The following is a 21,676-nucleotide window of genomic DNA, read 5'->3' as shown; positions in this document are numbered from 1 at the left end:
GCTGGACCTCAGTGTCCAGGCAGAATGATGGAGGTGGAGACGCTCCTTCAGGTATACTGGACCGAGGCCATTTAGGGCTTTAAAGGTCAGCACCAACACTTTGAATTGTGCTCAGAAACGTACTGGGAGCCAATGTAGATCTTTCAAGACCGGTGTTTTGTGGTCTTGGCGGCCACTCCCAGTCACCAGTCTAGCTGCCGTATTCTGGATTAGTTGTAGTTTCTGAGTCACCTTCAAGGGTAGCCCCACGTAGAGCGCATTGCAGTAGTTCAAGCGGGAGATAACTAGAGCATGCACCACTCTGGTGAGACAGTCCGCAGGCAGGGAGGGTCTCAGCCTGCGTATCAGATGGAGCTGATAGACACTGCTGATGGTTTTCAGGGACCTTACTCTCATGTCTCCTGCATTTCATACCCAGGTTTAGTCCCATCTGACAAGGAAACGGCTGCCAACGTCCTACGGAGGTCAGGAGGAGGGAATGTCCTCGCCATCGCAGTGGGAGGAGCCCAAGAAGCTCTGGACGCCCGGCCAGGGGCTTTTACTCTGTTGTTGGCAAACCGGAAGGGGTTTGTTCGGCTAGCTATACAGCATGGGTGAGTCGTTGCATGCTGTCGGGCGAAGGGCTGCGTGGTGCAAATCCCATACAAAATATTGCCTCTGATGGCACGGCTGCCCGCAAATGCAGGAGCCAGTGATGTTCCGACTGGTGGAGGAGCAGGCGTGCGGTGGGAGCGTACTGCCCCTGGCGGCACGATCCCAGTGGGGTGCCATCGCGGCAGCCTTCCCCCCGCGGGGCCGGTGCTAGGGTTTTTTGCGTCCTAGGCGAGATCACCTTCTGGCACCCCCCCACACACTCATTATTAATAATAAAAAATAGAAAATAGAAAAAATAGAAAATAGAAAAAATAAAAATAGAAAATAGAAAAAATAAAAAAGTAGAAAAAATAAAAATAAAATAAAAAACAGCAGAGAGGCGCGGCACCGGCGAGATGGCCTCAGGCTCGTGCTCCCCGCGTGCCTCCGGAGCTTTGTGCAGCACCGGGGGGCGACGGGCAGGCTGGCCAGCACCCCCTCCATTTTGGCGCCCTAGGCAGCTGCTACACCCCGCAGGCGGCACGTCACGCCCCTGGGACGTGTGCCACACGCCTGCAGGCAGCTGCCATGCCCCCGGGACGCGCACCACACGCCTGCCTGCTCTCCGCCCCCCCCCCCCCGCCGGAGCTTGAAGCTCTGCCACTGGGTGCCCCCCCCCAACTTGGATGGCTCTGAAAGAGGGCGAGAGAAATTCATGGAGGAGGAGAGAACTATTGATGGCTCCTAGCCATGATGCCTATGCTCTGCTTCCATAGTCGGAGGCAACCATGCTTCTCAGGGCCGGCTCTAGGTAGAGTCCCGGTGGCACGGGGCTGCGCGGCGAAGCCGCGCTGCGAGGGTGGGGGTGCCGGAGCGATCTCCGCCCCTCAGCGCCAGGGCGCCCGACCTGCTCGAGACTGCCCTGATGCTTCTGAACACCAGTAGATCCTGATCTTATGTTCTGAAATGGGAAGTAGATCCTGATCTTATGTTCTGAAATGGGAACGTTATACAACTGGTGAGCCATCAGGTCAAGCACAGCCCACCAGGGATCCAGGAAAATCTCCTGCTTTTGCTTCCTGCCTCAGATTGCAAAAGTAGTGTTGACATCGGACAAGCCACCATCAAGCACAAGGGGTGGAGCCTCAGCGGCCCCTGGGCCTCACTTTTTTGGGCTCATGGGCCACATCAAATCCAGGATCCACACCTAGACTGTGGTCCAGGTCGGGGTGGGGCTCCTTACCCCTGGTGTAAACACTGGGTGTCCTTCAGACATTGTGACAATGACTCAACACCCTCTTTTCCATTCCTCTGCCCTCACCCCCAGCACCCCTCTTGTCCCCGTGTTTTCCTTCGGCGAGAACGAGCTGTTCGATCAAGTCGAAAATCCCAAGGGCGGCTGGCTGCGGTGGATTCAGGAGCACTTGCAAAAGATCATGGGGATCTCTCTCCCCCTCTTCCACGCCCGCGGGATCTTTCAGTACAGTTTTGGGCTCATTCCGTATCGGCGACCGATCCGCACTGTGGGTAAGTCTGGTTGGAAGAGTAGCTGAACCGCAGCCGGGAAGCCAAATCCTGTGTGAGGATGACTCTTTTCTTGAAATTAAAGCAATGTCCAAACGCTTGTTAAAATATCCCAAAAAGCTTTCGCTTGCAGAACATATAGCGAAAGAAGAACATAGGCAAAGTATTTACATTCACGTGGTTATTCAAGCATGGGCCTAGCTTTTCTTAGTTGAAGATTACGTAGGGTTCCCATATTTCAAAAAGGGAAAATCTGGGCACAAAAACTGTTGAGCTTTTTTGGAGGAGGGAGGGGCAAGCTGATGAGCTTTTTTTGCAATTTTTCAAAAAAGAGGAAGAGGTTTTTTAACTGGGGGGGGGAGATTCCTAGCTGAAAAAAACAGATTTTTTTTTGTTTTTTCCCAGTTTATTCTGGCGCGGCGGCCATTTTGGAACTGGGCAGAGCATGCTCAGAAGCGACTTTTGATGCTGCTCCGCCCAGTTCCAAAATGGCAGCAGCGCTACTTCCAGCCTGCTATTTCCGGCCCGGTCCCTTATTTCTCTGACAGCAACTTGGCAGGTATGGAAATACGCAGCAATGCATTTAAGCATTCTCAATTTCTGTAAATTAAAACCCCTTAAGCAAAGTCTGCTCATGCCTAGAAAGCCTGGGTCTGAGCAGTTTTCCACTTCACTCACACTTTCTAGGTGTTTTCCCCATGCTCCTCTCCTTCCCCCGGGAAAACTCGCTCTTTAGTGCTACATTGGAGCAAATGTCAATCCGGAGAAAAACCCCAATTGCCATTTGCTCCGATTGAGCACTAAAAAGCGGTTTTCCCTGGGGGGAGGGCCGTAGGACATGAGGAAGTGTGTGTAAGCCTTTACCCAAGTCACGCTTTTCAAAACAAACCGAAACGCTCATTCTTCAAAATCCGCACACTTCCAAATCGTTCAGTGCGGCTCTGCAGCCAAGTAATGTGTACAACAAATGCACGCGCTAGCATAAAACATGAGAAGAAATGTAGATATTCATGAAAATGGAGTATATAAAGGGATTGGCCTTTGCAAAAAAACATGTGCCTTGGGCAAAAGTGTGTACAGTACAGTATATTTGGAGTAATTTGCACCAAAATGCTGGATATTCATGAGGACATGAAATAAAAATAGCGGAATGTGCAAAACTTAAGATTGGAAAAATGAGAAACGAAAGCATTCAAAGCAATGGATTCAAAGCAATGGATTCAAACTACAAGAAAGAAGATTCCACCTAAACATTAGAAAGAACTTCCTGACAGTAAGAGCTGTTCGGCAGTGGAATTTGCTGCCAAGGAGTGTGGTGGAGTCTCCTTCTTTGGAGGTCTTTAAGCAGAGGCTTGACAGGCATATGTCAAGAATGCTTTGATGGTGTTTCCTGCTCGGCAGGGGGTTGGACTGGATGGCCCTTGTGGTCTCTTCCAACTCTACGATTCTATGATTCATTCACTAGCTTAAAGACCCCCTTCTCCAACAGTCGGGGATCCTACTTCTGCAACCAAGCACGAGGTCATTTATTACTAGTAATGATTTTCCTGCCTGATGCTGAACACCGAGAGAGCGTTTCTAGGAGTTGAATTCACTGTGGCACGCTAATTATCGTCGTAGCTGGCCACAATAACTTCAGCCGCTCCTTCTCGACAGGTTAATTCAAAAAGACAGCTTCCTACAGGTAAAGCTACCCTCTCTGATGGGATTTGACAGGCAGCGGTTGCCCATAATTGTTTGATAGCTTGTTTGGATCCTCTCTGTGGTTAGACGGACTTTGGCCAACATCTGCAGCGGAGGAGACACTTAATGGGATGTTGGTCGGAAACCTCGTCAGCCCATTGTTGTCTGACAAACACAATTAGCACAGCCTTTCAGAGGGAAGGCAGGGAGCTCATCGCTGGATTCCTGGCCCTGCCGATTCCTGCCGCCAAGCCGCAAAACCCAGAATGGGTTGCAAGAGGGAGTTCAAAGGATTCGCTGCCGTAGCCGTTGCTGGTCAATAGCAAGCTTCCCCCACCTGGTGCCCCCTTGATGACATGGGAAGGGAGGGCAGAGCACTGCAAGCAGAAGGTCTCAGAGTCAATCCTTGGGATCTGCAGGCAAGGCTGGGAATGTTCCCTGCCCAAAACCCTGAGGAGCTGCTTTCAGTCAATGTAGACCAGTGTTGGCCAAACTTGGGTCTCCAGCTGTTTTGGGACTACATTTCCCATCATCCCTGACCACTGGTCTTGTTAGCTAGGGATGATGGGAGTTGTAGTCAAAAAAACAGCTGGAGACCCAAGTTTGGCCAACACTGGTGTAGACAGGACCGAGCCAATGGTCTAATTCAGGCATAGGCAATCTTCGGCCCTCCAGATGTTTTGGCCTACAACTCCCATGATTCCTAGCTAACAGGACCAGTGGTCAGGGATGATGGGAATTGTAGTCCAAAACATCTGGAGGGCCGAAGGTTGCCTATGCCTGGTATAATTCAATATTAGGTCATTTTTGTATGATTCTTTGACTACAACTCCCATCATCCCTCACTATTGGCCATGTTGGTTGGAGCTGATGGGAACTGGAGTTCAAAACATCTGCGGAAAGGAGTTCAGTATTAAACAACTAATCTATTTTCTTGATTAATAATAATAATAATAATATATTTTAGCTCGCCCATCTGATTGGGTTGCCCCAGCCACTCTGGGAAGCTTCCAACATACCGTTGTACCTTGGAAGTCAAATGTTCCCGGACGTTTTGGCTCCCGGACGTCGCAAACCCGGAAGTGAGTGTTCCGGTTTTCAAACGTTCTTTTGGAAGCCAAACGTCCGACCGGGCTTCCGTAGCTTCCGATTGGCTGCGGGAGTTTCCTGGGCCAATAACATCCGTGTAGCCGCAGTCGCAGACAAAATCTCCTTGGGATTTCGGCACCTAGAATTCCTAAAAGGAAGGCTTACAGGGAGAAAAGGGAGGACATCTTTGTGTACAGTGTGGCCACAGGTGCTGAAAACCACAGGATGGGAGACGGCTCTTGTGCCCTTCTTATGGGTTTCTTGTTAGGGCATCTGGCTGGCCACTGTGAGAACAAGCTGCTGGACCCGATCCACCACACCCTTCCTACCTTCTTACCTCCTTCTGTTTTGTAATGTCTTAAGGTAAAGGTAAAGGGACCCTTGACCATTAGGTCCAGTCGTGACTGACTCTGGGGTTGCGCGCTCATCTCACATTATTGGCCGAGGGAGCCGGCGTATAGCTTCCAGGTCATGTGGCCAGCATGACAAAGCCGCTTCTGGCAAACCAGAGCAGCACACGGAAGCGCTGTTTACCTTCCCGCTATAGCAGTTCCTATTTATCTACTTACATTTTGAGGTGCTTTCGAACGGCTAGGTTGGCAGGAGCTGGGACCAAGCAACGGGAGCTCACCCCGTCACAGGGATTCGAACCGCCGACCTTCTGATCAGCAAGCCCTAGGCTCAGTGGTTTAACCCACAGCGCCACCTGGGTCCCTTGTAATGTCTTAACCACTCTTTTTTTAAAAAAAAATCTTTCTTGCATTTTAAATTTTTTTACAAAAAAGTATAAATTAAACATTACATCCAAATATTAAAAAATAGAAAGAAGAAATACATAAAAGTAGAAATATAAAAAGAAAATAAAAAGAAAGAGAGAAGAAAAAACAAGAAAGGAAAAGAAAGAAAGAAAAATGATAAATAATAAAACACGAAAAATAATCACGTACACAAAATTGTTCATAGGATACAAACAGTACTTGGAATATTCTTAACGCCAGGTTCTACAAAAGAAATAGATTTGTAATCCTTCCTTCCTTCCTTCCTTCCTTCCTTCCTTCCTTCCTTCCTTCCTTCCTTCCTTCCTTTCTTTCCAGTTACTTTCTTTCTGATCCAGAAAAGTAGTTTGAATCCCTGTTATATTAGTTGACTTGCATCTATCTCTTTGCAGCTTCAACACTTCTCTTAAGTGACAAATATTCTGCACTCATTTAATAATATCAGTTTTCCCCCATTATATCTGTGAAAGCACAACCAAGGATTATTTTTGGAACCATATTTTGTCAGGTAGTTTTTAAAACAATCCCATTCCTTTTTTACCTTATCGCCTGAGTTTTCTTAACCACTCTTTGCTGTCTTTCCCTCCCCACCCGCCTGCAGTTGGAAAACCCATCCGAGTTGAGAAATGCCCCAATCCCAGCCAAGACGACGTGGACAAGTTGCACGAGGTCTACATGGAGGAACTGTGCAAGCTCTTTGAAGAGCACAAGTTGAAGTATGGCGTCCCAGAGGACAAGCACCTTTCTTTCATTTGAAACAAGGAAGGCGTCCTTCCCATTCCCTTGCCCACATTTTAAAAAATAAATAGAAATAAAATATTTATGCTTTTCAGGTTTATACGTTTCATTAATTTTACAATCATTTTAATGTTTCAAAACTTGACTACCTTCCCCCTCTTTCTGCGATTCCTTAAATTTATTTTTTTATATCTTCTGCATATCCAAATTACGGTAACTGCATTTGCTCATTTATTTATCAACTTTAAATATATACAGTGGTACCTCGGTTTAAGAACAGTCCGGTTTAGGAACGATTTGGTTTGCAAACTCCGCAAACCTGGAAATAGTGTCTTGGTTTGAGAACTTTACCTTGGTCTAAGAACGGAATCTGAACGGTGGAAGGGCACCGGCGGCAGGAGACCTCATTAGGGAAAGCGCACCTCGGTTTAAGAACGGTTTCGGTTTAAGAACGGACTTCCGGAACGGATTAAGTTTGCAACTGTACTCTTATAAAACTGCAGGTTATTGCAGTAATCATGCCAAAGTTCTTATCTGTTTACAATTTATCAGTCAATATTCAACAAACCATTTCCATTCTTTTATAAGCCGCCCTTTCCATTGTGGGAATGTTCAGGGGGGCAGGAGAGGATATACTGTTTAATAAAATCCTTCCTAACTTGCGCTACCAAGTTCTATAACTTAGCAGAATTTTAACATTCCCCTTTAAACGCACAGCGGGTGGCTGGTTGCAAGTTTGTTTAAGCCTCTTAATATTAGGCTCCTGGTAAGTTTCCTTATATCCCTCTTAAAAGAGTAAGCACACGACAATCTTATTTAAAGTCTATAAAAGAGGTTTACTCACACATTCAGTTCACAGGTGGATCCCTGAAGGCAGACTTAGTTACAGAAGTATAGACATGTGGAATCTATCCCATATGGAGATAGTCCCTTTGTCCTCTGTTGGCTGGAAGCCAACAGAGCATCTCTAGCTAAACAAAACTATCAATGACTTGGATGATGGGTTTGAGGGCATCCTGAGCAAGTTTGCAGATGACACCAAATTGGAAGGGGTGGCTAGTACCCCAGAGGACAGGATCACACTTCAGAATGACCTTAACAGATTAGACAACTGGGCCAAAGCAAACAAGATGAATTTTAGCAGGGAGAAATGTAAAGTACTAGACTTGGGCAAAATAAAATAAAATATGAAAGGCACAAATACAGGATGGGTGACACCTGGCTTGAGAGCAGTACATGTGAAAAGGATCTAGGAGTCTTGGTAGACCACAGACTTGACATGAGTCAGCAGTGTGATGCAGCAGCTAAAAAAGCCAATGCAATTCTGGGCTGCATCAATAGGGGTATAGCATCTAGATCAAGGGAAGTAATAGTACCACTGTGTTCTGCTCTGGTCAGACCTCACCTGGAGTACTGTGTCCAGTTCTGGGCACCACAGTTCAAGGAGGATACTGACAAGCTGGAACGTGTCCAGAAGAGGGCAACCAAAATGGTCAAAGGCCTGGAAACGATGCCTTATGAGGAACGGCTTAGGGACCTGGGTATGTTTAGCCTGGAGAAGAGAAGGTTAAGGGGTGATATGATAGCCATGTTCAAATATATTAAAGGATGTCATATAGAGGAAGGTGAAAGGTTGTTTTCTGCTGCTCCAGAGAAGCAGACACGGAGCAATGGATTCAAACTACAAGAAATGGATTCAAACTACAAGAAAGAAGATATTGGAGCCTCAGCTTCACGATCTGTCCTTCCAGGGAGCACTCAGGGCTGATTTCCTTAAGAATGGATAGGTTTGATCTTCTTGCAGTCCACGGGACTCTCAAGAGTCTCCTCCAGCACCATAATTCAAATCGAAGTGTAGGTAGGGGATCAGCTTGAGGGGCTGAAAGGGTGTGCACTGCTTATGTGACATTCCTCCAGGCAAAAGTGAAAAGAGAAACGGGATTCCACCTAAACATTAGGAAGAACTTCCTGACAAGAGCTGTTTGGCAGTGGAATTTGCTACCAAGGAGTGTGGTGGAGTCTCCTTCTTTGGAGGTCTTTAAGCAGAGGCTTGACAGTCATCTGTCAGGAATGCTTTGATGGTGTTTCCTGCTTGGCAGGGGGTTGGACTGGGTGGCCCTTGTGGTCTCTTCCAACTCTATGATTCTATGATTCTATTCTATGTGTGTTTGCCTTGTACATTTATGAACATTAATTTTATATATCTAAGACCTTGGAATTCCTATAACAAAAACCATATATCCTAAAGATACCAGAGCCTCCATTGACCTTCATTCCAAGGAAATAAAACCCTGAGTAACTGCTGGAACACATGGCGTCTCTTGCTGCTTAGAGATTGCAGTGCACAAGACTGCATATATACCTGCAACTGAGGATTATACTTCGTGCATCTGCTTATTGCATAATAAAATATGTCTGTCTCCAAGGTGCTCTTGTTTTTTTTTATGAAAGTGGAGTTTCAAAGCAATATGTGGAGATTCAGACAATGCACCCAAGGGCTTACGAAGGACGAAAATCAAAATGAAATTCTGATCTGGATTTCCCTCTTATTTTATTTAGAAAATCCGTAAGCTGCTCGATCAAACAGTTCTCCAAAGAGGGTGCGAATAAAAACATAGAGAAAACCCAGCTACAATAAACAAACCAATTAAAAACTAATATGCATAACATAGTCGTAATTAAGCTTTGCAAAACAAATGTAAGTAACTGAACCACGAGCCTGGACTCGAGAGAGCTACTGAAACAGGAAGGTTTTCAGCAGGGGTCTAAAGCGATCCAGTGATTGCCCTTGCCTAGGATCCACTTCCCAACAGAAGCAATTCCCCCTTTTCAGAATGCCAAAGAGGATCCATGGAATGTCACAAACACTTCGACACATTCCTTGAGTTGTCTTAGCCGTAATCCCGCCGAGCGCTCCATGGCAAGGCATCGCTCTTTGCCTGGCGGCTATTATTAGCTGTGTGTCTTGAGCTTTAAATTAAATAAGACTGGCAGGTGCTTAAAGAAAGCAAGCAGATTTTATTGTAGGAGTAGGGGGAGGAGAAGAAGGAAGAAATCCACTATCTTCCGGGCCTGGCTGCAGCGCTCTCGAGAACACCAGAAGGCGGTCCCTTTGCGGGGCGGTTTGAATGTTCCCTGGTTGTTGAGACAGTGTGGTACAAGTGCAGAAATTTGGCTTCTTCTGTACCAATCACTTAAATCTTTTGGCATTGGGTCCTTCGGCCAGGGGCGGCCCTGTTATTAGGTAGAGTGAAGTAATGGCTTCAGATGGCAGATATGCAAGAACAGCACCCCCTGGCTGGTCTTCCTAACCCCCAGCCACCCTCCTATGGTGCCACATGGACTCTTCTGGGACCCCAAACTTGGCCTGCAGTCTCAGGTGTGGTGGAGGATGCCATCCCATCAGCGGCCCATAATGATGTCATATATTTAAGAAGAAGAACCTGTGTTTGTACAAGCACATGCTTTGTGGAATTATCTCGATGTATCAGGATGTTTTTTGCACCTGTTCTGAAGAGGTTGTGGTTAGTAAAGCTTTGAATCATCATGATGGGGTTGGACAATTTTTATTCCAAACTAGTTGACCCTCCCACGCGTTGCTGTGGGTTATCCCTGTGGCTGCCCCCACCCTTGGGCCCCTCCCCCAGTGAGCACTCAGGGCTGATTTCCTTCAGAATGGATAGGTTTGATCTTCTTGCAGTCCATGGGACTCTCAAGAGCAGGGGTCCCCAGATTTACCCGCCTTCGGGCCGGTGCCCGCCGTGCCGATCGCGCGGCGGGCCGGAGGGCGGGGGAGTGCGCGCGCAGTGGGCCGGAGGGTGGGGGAGTGCACACCCATTTACTGGCGCGGTGGCGCGCTTCCAGGCCAGAAAAATCGCCGAAAATTGTTTGTGCGCATGCGTATGGGCCTCCCCCGACCCGGAAGTGCACCGGAAATGACCTCTTCTGGGTCGGGAGAGGCCCATACGCATGCGCAGAAACGATTTCCGGCGATTTTTTTCAGATCTGGAAGTGCCCCGCCGCGCAGCGCGCTGCAAGAGCAGGCGGCGGGGGTCGTCGCGGGCCGGATTGGGAGTCCAATTGGGCCGCATCCGGCCCGGGGGCCGTAGTCTGGGGACCCCTGCTCAAGAGTCTCTCCTCCATTACCATAATTCAAAAGCATCAATTCTTCGGCGATCAGCCTTCTTTATGGTCCAACTCTGACTTCCATACATAACTTCTGGGAAAACCATAGCTTTAACTATACGGACCTTTGTCGGCAAGGTGATGTCTCTGCTTTTTAAGATGCCGTCTAGGTTTGTCATCATTTTTCTCCCAAGAAGCAGGCGTCTTTTAATTTCGTGACTGCTGTCACCATCTGCAGTGATCATGGAACCCAAGAAAGTAAAATCTCTCACTGCCTCCATTTCTTCCCCTTCTATTTGCCAGGAGGTGATGGGACCAGTGGCCATGATCTTGGTTTTTTTGATGTTGAGCTTCAGACCATATTTTGCGCTCTCCTCTTTCACCCTCATTAAAAGGTTCTTTAATTCCTCCTCGCTTTCTGCCATCAAGGTTGTGTCATCTGCATATCTGAGGTTGTTGATATTTCTTCCGGCAATCTTAATTCCGTCTTGGGATTCATCCAGCCCAGCCTTTCGCATGATGAATTCTGCATATAAGTTAAATAAGCAGGGAGACAATATACCGTACATACAGCCTTGTCGTACTCCTTTCCCAATTTTGAACCAATCAGTTGTTCCAGTTCTAACTGTAGCTTCTTGTCCCACATAGAGATTTCTCAGGAGACAGATGAGGTGATCAGGCACTCCCATTTCTCTAAGAACTTGCCATAGTTTGCTGTGGTCGACACAGTCAAATGCTTTTGCATAGTCAATGAAGCAGAAGTAGATGTTTTTCTGGAACTCTCTAGCTTTCTCCATAATCCAGCGCATGTTTGCAATTTGGTCTCTGGTTCCTCTGCGCTTTCAAAATCCAACTTGCACTTCTGGGAATTCTCTGTCCACATAGAATCATAGAGTTGGAAGAGACCACAAGGGCCATCCAGTCCAACCCCCAGCCAAGCAGGAAACACCATCAAAGCATTTCTGACAGATGACTGTCAAGCCTCTGCTTAAAGACCTCCAAAGAAGGAGATTGCTTAAGCCTGCCTTGTAGAATTCTAAGCATAACCTTGCTAGCGTGTGAAATGAGTGCAATTGTGCAGTAGCTGGAGCATTCTTTGGCACTGCCCTTCTTTGGGATTGGGATGTAGACTGATCTTCTCCCATCCTCTGGCCATTGCTGAGCAGGCGCGGTGCTAGGCTTTTTGCGCCCTAAGGAAAACACTTTCTGGCACCCCCCCGGGCGCATGTGTCATGACGCACGCACGCCCCAGCGCGCCTGCGGAGCTTTGCGTGGGGAGTGGGAGGCTGAGGCCGCCTCAACTGAACAGCTGAGAGGTGCAGCGAGGTGGCCCCAGGCTTACGCTCCCCCTGCGCGCCTCCGGAGCTTCGCGCCCGGAGCGCGAGCTTGGGGCCACCTCGCCGCGCCTCTCAGCTGTTCAGTTGAGGCGGCCCCAGGCTGCCGCTCCCTGCACGAAGCTCCGGAGGCGCGCGGGGATTGCTGGGAGCGTGAGTCTGGGGGCAGGGCTGCCTCCTCCCGCTCTCTGCTCCGCTGCAGCCTGCAAGACCCTGCTGATCATGCTGGCTGGCGGGCCCCGCTCGCCCTTCTGCCTCTGCCGCTTCTCTGCCGCTCCCCGCGCACCTCCGGAACTTCTCGCCGGCGGGCGGCAGTGGGTGGTGGGTGGCCTGGTCAGCGCCCCCTCCTAGTTCGCCTTAATGGAAGCGCCGGGGCTGCTGCTGAGTTTTCCAAACTTGCTGGCACCTTAACAGCACCACCAGCATTACGCTTTCCATTTTTAAGTTCAGAATAGAGCAGTTGCTTTGGAAGACGATCATCAGGCATCCGCACAACATGACCAGTCCAACAAAGTTGGTGTTGAAGAATCTTTGCTTCAACACTGGTGATCTTTGCTTCTTCCAGTACACTGGCATTAGTTCGCCTGTCTTCCCAAGTGATGTGCAATTTTTTTTCAGAGACACCGTATGCAATAACTCTGGGTACTGTAGCTCTGTGAGGGGAATAGTGAGAGAGGGGGAAGGAGGTCCTCCTAACAACATTCAACACCCTTTACAAGTTACACTTCCCACAATCCTTTGGGGGGAAGCCACGATGGTTGAAAGCGGCGTGAGGGTGCTTTATGTGTACGGCACAGAAAGAGCCTTAGCAAAAAGCTGCATTCTGTGCAGGGGCGTAGCGGGCCGCCGTGACACCCGGGGTGGCAAATTGCCATGCACCTGGGGGCACGCGGCGTCGCTACATAACGACGCATGCGTTGTTGCGTGGCAGGGTATCGCCACCCCCGCGCCTCCAAAGCCGCGCGCCTCCAGCTACAAACTCCAGGTAAAAAGCCCACTCAGCACAGCGGGTGTGTGTGTGTGTGTGCCGCTTGGCGCCCCACCCCGTGACTCCCAAGCCGAGCCTCCAGCCTCCCGGTAAAAAGTCCGCTCGGCACACTTTTTACCGGGAGGCTGGAGGCTCGGCTTGGGAGTCGCGGGGGTGGGGGCGCCAAGTGGCACCCCCTGCCAGAGTGGAACCCGGGGTGGACCGCCCCTATCTCCCCCCCCCATTGCGACGCCCCTGATTCTGTGTTCTTCTGGGCACTCCTCAACACTTTCTGCACTGGTTCAATTCATTTGACTCTGTTTGGGTTAGAGGAAGAAAACCCAGCTTTTTGCAGCTCTTGAGAAAATGTCTGAGGCTCCTTTGAAGGATTTCACACGGCCGCAGCTACAGAGAAAAGAACCTTCGAGCAAGAGGCTAGGCATGTCCAGGCGACATTCTTGAAACCCATATGGACACCCAGAATGTCCATTGAAGCAGTCTGAACATGACCAGGGGTGTCTAGCTGATGGCTGCACAGCGGCAGCTCTTGTTTCACAAGCAGCAGCTGTACAGGGCAGTGGTTATTTTAAAAACAGAGCATTAAATCTAGCATGGGGGGGGGGGAGAAACCTATTTATTTTTAGATAGCCCCTGAACATTCATTGCAGACCAGGGCTGTGCACCACAGGGCTGAGACATCTGTCGGAGCAGGGATGGGGAATCGGTGACCCCCTGCAGATGTTGCTGGATTTCCTTCACTCCCGGCCTGCAAGGGCTGATGGGAGTTGTAGTCCGGAAACAACGGGAGGGCCATAGGTTCTCCATTCTTGGGTTATAGGATTATTATTAAATATTATATTTTATAGATAGGTAGATGAGATCATAATATATTATCATTATATATTATACCCCACTTCTTCCCCTGACGGGACTCAAGGCAGCTTACCGGTAAAAACACGAACCATTAACGACATAGGGGGAGAAATCATTAAAAAACAATTAAACATTAGAATCATTGGATTCTGGAGTCGGAAGGGACCATCCCAGCAAGGTAGCCCAGAAGGGCATAATGTTAGGGCGCCAACAGGTGGGTGTGCTGAAGGCAGCTGCCGGATGCAGGTGGAGACTAGGTCCAACTGTTTGGAGCAAGAATCAGCCAAGGTCAGGTATCAGGACTGGGGTCAGGAGAAGCCGAAGTCAGGAGCAGACCGAGACAGGAACCAGCCAAAGTCAGGTACCCTGGAATGAGGAACAGGACGAGCAAGAACAACCACGCGCTTCAGCACAGCAGTTGCAAGTGCTGGCGAAGGGAGCAGCTGGCCTTCCTTAAGTAGCCGGCTCATCATCACGCCTTTTATGAGCTGCAGCTGCAATTGTTCCCTCCGTTTCTCAGCTCTACGCTTTACAGCTGAGAAGGGAGGAGGGGAGGGCCTGTTTCCGACTCGACTCCTTCATCCTCCAGTTCTGCTCTTCCATCTTCCCTATCTGATTCCTCCTCTTCTGAGGAGTGCCGCCACCAGTCTTCTCCAGGTATGAATTCCTCAATTTCCCCAGACTCTTCCGTGGTTGCCGCTTCGCCTAGGGGGGCTTGCCGCCACTCCTGCTTGTCTGGCGCAACCCTGACACATAATGGATGCTGGTACTGATGCAAAAACACAGGGCAGTCTCGAGCAGGTTGGCCGCCCTGGCGCTGAGGGGCGGAGATCGCTCTGACGCCCCTGCCCTCGCAGGGCACAGCATGGTTTCCGTGCGGCTTTGCCGCGCGGCGCCCTGCCCACCAGCCCGGCGCCCTGGCGCACCGCGCCACCGGGGGTCTACCTAGAGCCGGCCCTGCAACCACACGCTCCAGTACCTTGTCCCAAAATGGGATATTGGATTTGACATAAGCAGAGCTCTAGTGCAAGTGGAATATGCCAGGGGATGGGGTCTCTCTCTCTCTCTCTCTCTCTCTCTCTCTCTCTCTCTCTCTCTCTCTCTCTCTCTCTCTCTGTGTGTGTGTGTGTGCGTGTGTTTGTGGAGGGATGAGGGTGGTGCAAAGTTCTTCTCCCCCTTTCATACTACTAGAACTTGGGGAAATCCAATGAATCTAAGTCAGGCATCCCCAGACTTCGGCCCTCCAGATGTTTTGGACTACAATTCCCATCATCCCTAACCACTGGTCCTGTTAGCTAGGGATCATGGGAGTTGTAGGCGAAAACATCTGGAGGGCCGCAGTTTGGGGGTGCCTGATCTAAGTGCTGGAAGGTTCAGGACTGGAAAGTGCTTCTTTGCATAGAACTTCGCTAATCTATAGAAACTGATCCCACCAGAGGCAGCAATGGCCACCAATTTAGGTAGCTTTAAGAGAGGATTGGACAAATTCATGAAGGAGAAGGTTATCAATGACTACCGGCCATGATGGCAGGGTTCTCCCCCCACAATCAGAGGAGATGGATTATGCAGCAAAGGACACTTTTGGATGCTTTGTCTAGACTGAGAATTGACCACCTCCAAAGAATATACAGAGGTACCTCGGGTTACAGACGCTTCAGGTTACAGACGCTTCAGGTTACAGACTCCGCTAACCCAGAAATAGTACCTCAGGTTAAGAACTTTGCTTCAGGATGAGAACACAAATTGCGCGGCGGCCGCATGGCAGCAGCGGGAGGCCCCATTAGCTAAAGTGGTACCTCAGGTTAAGAACAGTTGCAGGCTAAGAACGGACCTCCAGAAAGCCACTTCCGCATCTCCACAGAGGTGGTGTTGTGGGCTTGCCCCGAGCGAACTCTCGCAATGGGGGCTGAGAGCAGCCCCCTCACGAGGAGGGAGTTCCCGCCTCCGTCAGACCCCGGCCGGCCAATAGGGTCGGCCGGGAGGCAGGGCTTAGCATCTTTTAAACCGGCTGGAGGCGGGAACTCAGCCTTTCCTGCCCCGGCTCCCAACCCGATCGGATCAGAATTTTCTTAACCCGAGGTACCACTGTAGTAAGTAGCCAAAGCCAATCTACACTATCTGAAGACAGGCGAACTAATGCCAGTGTAGTGGAAGAAGCAAAGATCACCAGTGTCAAAGCAATGATTCTTCAGCATCAACTTCGTTGGACTGGTCATGTTGTGTGGATGCCCGATGATCGCCTTCCAAAGCAACTACTCTACTCCAAACTTAAAAATGGAAAGTGTAATGCTAGTGGTCAACAAGAGAGGTTCAAAGACTCTCTCGAGGGAAATCTTTGAAAATGTAGTACCGGTATAAACACAGACAGCTGGGAAACACTGGCCTACGAGCGCTCCAATTGGAGAACAGCCTTTACCAAAGGTGTCATGGGCTTTGAAGACGCTCGAACTCAGGACGCAAGGGAGAAATGTGCTAAGAGGAAGGCACGGTTGGCAAACCCTCACCATGATCAGCTCCCGCCTGGAAACCTCTGTCCCCACTGTGGAAGGACGTGTGGATCCAGAATTGGCCTCCACAGTCACTTACGGACTCACTGTTAAGACTGTGTTCATGGAAGACAATCTTACTTGGCTACGAGGGATTGCCAAAGAAACTTATCTGTATCCAAAATCAGTAAATTGACTCTTATCAGCATCCAGGCTCGCCATGTTCTGCCCAACATTGGGGAGAGAGCACATCACGTTTGTAAAATCATGTGTACGATATGCACATGTCATAAGCAGATCAGGAGGAGGCCACAAGACCCAACAACGGCCACCTCCACTAGGTCTGGGGGGGGGGGCAGCTGCCATTGCGGGGAGGCCCAGAGAGGCCCGGCCCCTCAAGTATGGGCAGCTCAGCCCTGTCCCAACTTACTTACCATCCCATAGAATTGGCACCTATGTCAATATCTACTGTTCTGACTGCAAACAGCATGGATGCAATCCATTGCTGAATTATATCTCTTTGAAGAAGGCAACATTTGCTCGGGAGCGGAAGTGTTTTGGGGTTAATTAGACGGCATCAAAGCCTATTGAAGCACATCGTGTTTCTCTAGGGCAGGGGTGGCCAACTCCCAAGAGACTGTGATCTACTTACAGAGTTAAAAACTGGCAGTGATCTACCCCCTTTTTGGGGGGTTCAGGTCAAAGTTGTTGAGCTTTTTTAGGGCGGGGGAAAGCTCAGTTTTTTGGGGGGTGCAGGCAAAAAAATTGAGCTTTTTTTTAGGGGAGCCAAAGTTGTTGAGCTTCTTTGGGGGGAGCCAGTGATCTACCAGTGCTCTACCACAGACGTCCAGTGATCTACTGGTAGATCAGGATCTACCTGTTGGACATGCCTGCTCTAGGGTGTTGCCCAGTTCTTTTTTTCTAGGTGAAGGGGTGGCAATGCCAGGTGGGGTGTGTGTGTGAGAGAGGGGGGGCACAAAAAGACAAGAAGTCTTGAAAGGAAATAAACTGGTCTTGGAGCAATGGATTCAAACTACAAGAAAGAAGGTTCCACCTAAACATTAGAAGGAACTTCCTAACAGTAAGAGCTGTTCGGCAGTGGAATTTGCTACCAAGGAGTGTGGTGGAGTCTCCTTCTTTGGAGGTCTTTAAGCAGAGGCTTGACAGGCATATGTCAAGAATGCTTTGATGGTGTTTCCTGCTTGGCAGGGGGTTGGACTGGATGGCCCTTGTGGTCTCTTCCAACTCTACGATTCTATGATTCTATGATGGAAAGTATCCTCTTCTTTCCTACAAGGTTCACATGGGGGGGGGGAGGGGGCACTTTGCACACAGCCGGGGTTAAACTAGCATTAAACCACTGCCAGCCCATCAGAGCAATATGTTACAACTCTCAGTTTCAACACAGATGGCAGCAGAAAGTTTGCGTAAGAAGCTTCCATTCTCCCAAGAGATAAGCAGGGGCCAGATGGCAGACGGTGAGAGAAGTGTTATAGGGGGCAGCGGGTGACTGGCCATGTCTGCAAAGCAAGGACTGATGGCTTGCTCCCTCCATTTGATGATGATGATGATGGCAATGATACAGATAGATAAATAAATAAATTAATTACATGCCAGTTGCTCATTGCACAAAAGGTTTTCCAAGCAACTTACAAGACATTTAAAACGTAAGTAATTAAAAAGTTAGGGACCCAGGTGGCGCTGTGGGTTAAACCACAGAGCCTAGGGCTTGCTGATCAGAAGGTCAGCGGTTCGAATCCCTGTGACGGGGTGAGCTCCCGTTGCTCGGTCCCAGGTCCTGCCAACCTAGCAGTTCGAAAGCACGTTAAAATGCAAGTAGATAAATAGGAACCGCTATAGCGGGAAGGTAAATGGTGTTTCCGTGTGCTGCTCTGGTTCGCCAGAAGCGGCTTTGTCATGCTGGCCACATGACCTGGAAGCTGTACGCCGGCTCCCTCGGCCAATAATGCGAGATGAGCGCGCAACCCCAGAGTCGGTCACGACTGGACCTAATGGTCAGGGGTCCCTTTACCTTTACCTTTAATTAAAAAGTTACCTTGTAAAGTAAGCACGATTAAGCAGGAACACATTCATACAGAAACACATCCGGTTCATTAAAATATGCAAAGAAACATCCTCCTCACAATAGAGGGAAGAGATTTGTAGACCTGGAAGGGACATCGAAGGTCATTTGGTCCGAAGCCCTGCGGTACAGGAATCACGGCTAAAAAATCCTTGACTGATAGCCATCCCACATTTGTTTAAGCAAAGAGCTTTCCTCTGGCAAGCTTTCCTCATTTGGCCAAGATTTTCATATGTCAGTTCTGGGATGGATAGATGCTTTCTATTTCCTATCCTTTCCTCCCGTAGTCAAAGCAATTGAATGCTTTGTGAAAGTACTAGGGTATACTGAGGCACCCGTGTCATTACAGTGGAACCTCGGTTTATGAACACCTCGGTTTATGAATTTTAGGTTTAGGAACGCTGCGGACCCATCTGGAACGGATTAATTCATTTTCCATTACTTTCAATGGGAAAGTTCGCTTCAGTTTATGAACGCTTCAGTTTATGAACAGACTTCCGGAACCAATTACACCCATGCTTTGGCTTAAGTACGCTTCAGGTTGAGTACTCCGCGGACCCGTCTGGAATGGATTAATCCACTTTCCATTATTTTCAATGGGAAAGTTCGCTTCAGTTTATGAACGCTTCAGTTTAAGTACTCCGCGGACTGTCTGGAACGGATTAATCCACTTTCCATTACTTTCAATGGGAAAGTTCGTTTCAGTTTATGAACGCTTCAGTTTAAGTACTCCGCGGACTGTCTGGAACAGATTAATCCACTTTCCATTACTTTCAACGGGAAAGTTCGCTTCAGTTTATGAACGCTTCAGTTTATGAACAGACTTCCGGAACCAATTACACCCATGCTTTGGCTTAAGTACGCTTCAGGTTGAGTACTCCGCGGACCCGTCTGGAATGGATTAATCCACTTTCCATTATTTTCAATGGGAAAGTTCGCTTCAGTTTATGAACGCTTCAGTTTAAGTACTCCGCGGACTGTCTGGAACAGATTAATCCACTTTCCATTACTTTCAACGGGAAAGTTCGCTTCAGTTTATGAACGCTTCAGTTTATGAACAGACTTCCGGAACCAATTACACCCATGCTTTGGCTTAAGTACGCTTCAGGTTGAGTACTCCGCGGACCCGTCTGGAATGGATTAATCCACTTTCCATTATTTTCAATGGGAAAGTTCGCTTCAGTTTATGAACGCTTCAGTTTAAGTACTCCGCGGACTGTCTGGAACAGATTAATCCACTTTCCATTACTTTCAACGGGAAAGTTCGTTTCAGTTTATGAACGCTTCAGTTTAAGTACTCCGCGGACTGTCTGGAACAGATTAATCCACTTTCCATTACTTTCAACGGGAAAGTTCGCTTCAGTTTATGAACGCTTCAGTTTATGAACAGACTTCCGGAACCAATTACACCCATGCTTTGGCTTAAGTACGCTTCAGGTTGAGTACTCCGCGGACCCGTCTGGAATGGATTAATCCACTTTCCATTATTTTCAATGGGAAAGTTCGCTTCAGTTTATGAACGCTTCAGTTTAAGTACTCCGCGGACTGTCTGGAACAGATTAATCCACTTTCCATTACTTTCAACGGGAAAGTTCGCTTCAGTTTATGAACGCTTCAGTTTATGAACAGACTTCCGGAACCAATTACACCCATGCTTTGGCTTAAGTACGCTTCAGGTTGAGTACTCCGCGGACCCGTCTGGAATGGATTAATCCACTTTCCATTATTTTCAATGGGAAAGTTCGCTTCAGTTTATGAACGCTTCAGTTTAAGTACTCCGCGGACTGTCTGGAACAGATTAATCCACTTTCCATTACTTTCAACTGGAAAGTTCGCTTCAGTTTATGAACGCTTCAGTTTATGAACAGACTTCCGGAACCAATTACACCCATGCTTTGGGTTAAGTACGCTTCAGGTTGAGAACTCTGCGGACCCGTCTGGAATGGATTAATCCACTTTCCATTATTTTCAATGGGAAAGTTCGCTTCAGTTTATGAACGCTTCAGTTTAAGTACTCCGCGGACTGTCTGGAACAGATTAATCCACTTTCCATTACTTTCAACGGGAAAGTTCGCTTCAGTTTATGAACGCTTCAGTTTATGAACAGACTTCCGGAACCAATTACACCCATGCTTTGGGTTAAGTACGCTTCAGGTTGAGTACTCCGCGGACCCGTCTGGAATGGATTAATCCACTTTCCATTATTTTCAATGGGAAAGTTCGCTTCAGTTTATGAACGCTTCAGTTTAAGTACTCCGCGGACTGTCTGGAACAGATTAATCCACTTTCCATTACTTTCAACGGGAAAGTACGCTTCAGTTTAAGTACTCCGCGGACTGTCTGGAACAGATTAATCCACTTTCCATTACTTTCAACTGGAAAGTTCGCTTCAGTTTATGAACGCTTCAGTTTATGAACAGACTTCCGGAACCAATTACACCCATGCTTTGGCTTAAGTACGCTTCAGGTTGAGTACTCCGCGGACCCGTCTGGAATGGATTAATCCACTTTCCATTATTTTCAATGGGAAAGTTCGCTTCAGTTTATGAACGCTTCAGTTTAAGTACTCCGCGGACTGTCTGGAACAGATTAATCCACTTTCCATTACTTTCAACGGGAAAGTTCGCTTCAGTTTATGAACGCTTCAGTTTATGAACAGACTTCCGGAACCAATTACACCCATGCTTTGGCTTAAGTACGCTTCAGGTTGAGTACTCCGCGGACCCGTCTGGAATGGATTAATCCACTTTCCATTATTTTCAATGGGAAAGTTCGCTTCAGTTTATGAACGCTTCAGTTTAAGTACTCCGCGGACTGTCTGGAACAGATTAATCCACTTTCCATTACTTTCAATGGGAAAGTTCGCTTCAGTTTATGAACGCTTCAGTTTATGAACAGACTTCCGGGACCAATTGTGTTCATAAACCGAGGTACCACTGTAATAATAATAATAATAATCTGTATCTACTTGGAATGTAGGAAGGTAGCAGCCAGAGGATAAAATTTACTTACATAAATTTTAGCCAAAAAAAAAGGACCTCAGAGCAGCTTACAAATATCAGCATTAAGACAGCTCCTTGTCCTCGGGCTCCCCACCTACAAAGACACGGCACACGAGGAAAACAGGAATGGGAGGGCGGAGGAGAAAGCAAGTCCAAATCCTTACGGTTACATTTCTTAAAGTAATAGCGAAGTCAGTGGTTGGTTACGGTTTATTCTTGAAACTGCTGATGGATCTCTGAGCTGCGATGAAACAGCAAACGGACGCTGGTCTATGGAAATCCTTCAGGTGGAATTGCATTGCGCAGAATCGGACCGCTGATCAAGCTGGTTGTCTAGCTGTCGGCTTCAATTGATCACAGAGGCTCTTCGGGATATCAGGCAGGTGTCTAGACAGGGTGCAGGATCGTGTATATGTTTCAAAA

At 48.3% G+C, this 21,676-nt stretch overlaps 1 protein-coding gene across 1 annotated transcript in view; it reads left to right on the top strand.

Moving 5' to 3' along the window:
• MOGAT2 (monoacylglycerol O-acyltransferase 2) overlaps positions 1–6,499 on the top strand; it is a 35,562-nt gene extending 29,063 nt beyond the window's left edge. The window contains exons 4-6 of the mRNA XM_035116385.3: positions 419–593; positions 1,901–2,100; positions 6,247–6,499. Of these exons, the coding sequence (XP_034972276.1) occupies positions 419–593; positions 1,901–2,100; positions 6,247–6,401 (530 nt within the window). The 3' untranslated portion in view covers positions 6,402–6,499. The remainder of the gene's footprint in view (positions 1–418; positions 594–1,900; positions 2,101–6,246) is intronic.
• Positions 6,500–21,676: the final 15,177 nt, after the last annotated feature.

Source organism: Zootoca vivipara, chromosome 4, assembly GCF_965207765.1.
Source record: "Zootoca vivipara chromosome 4, rZooViv2.hap1.1, whole genome shotgun sequence".
Lineage (NCBI taxonomy): Eukaryota > Metazoa > Chordata > Lepidosauria > Squamata > Lacertidae > Zootoca > Zootoca vivipara.
The sequence above is the reverse complement of the archived record's forward strand: the minus strand, read 5'-3'. Positions and strand labels throughout refer to the sequence as shown.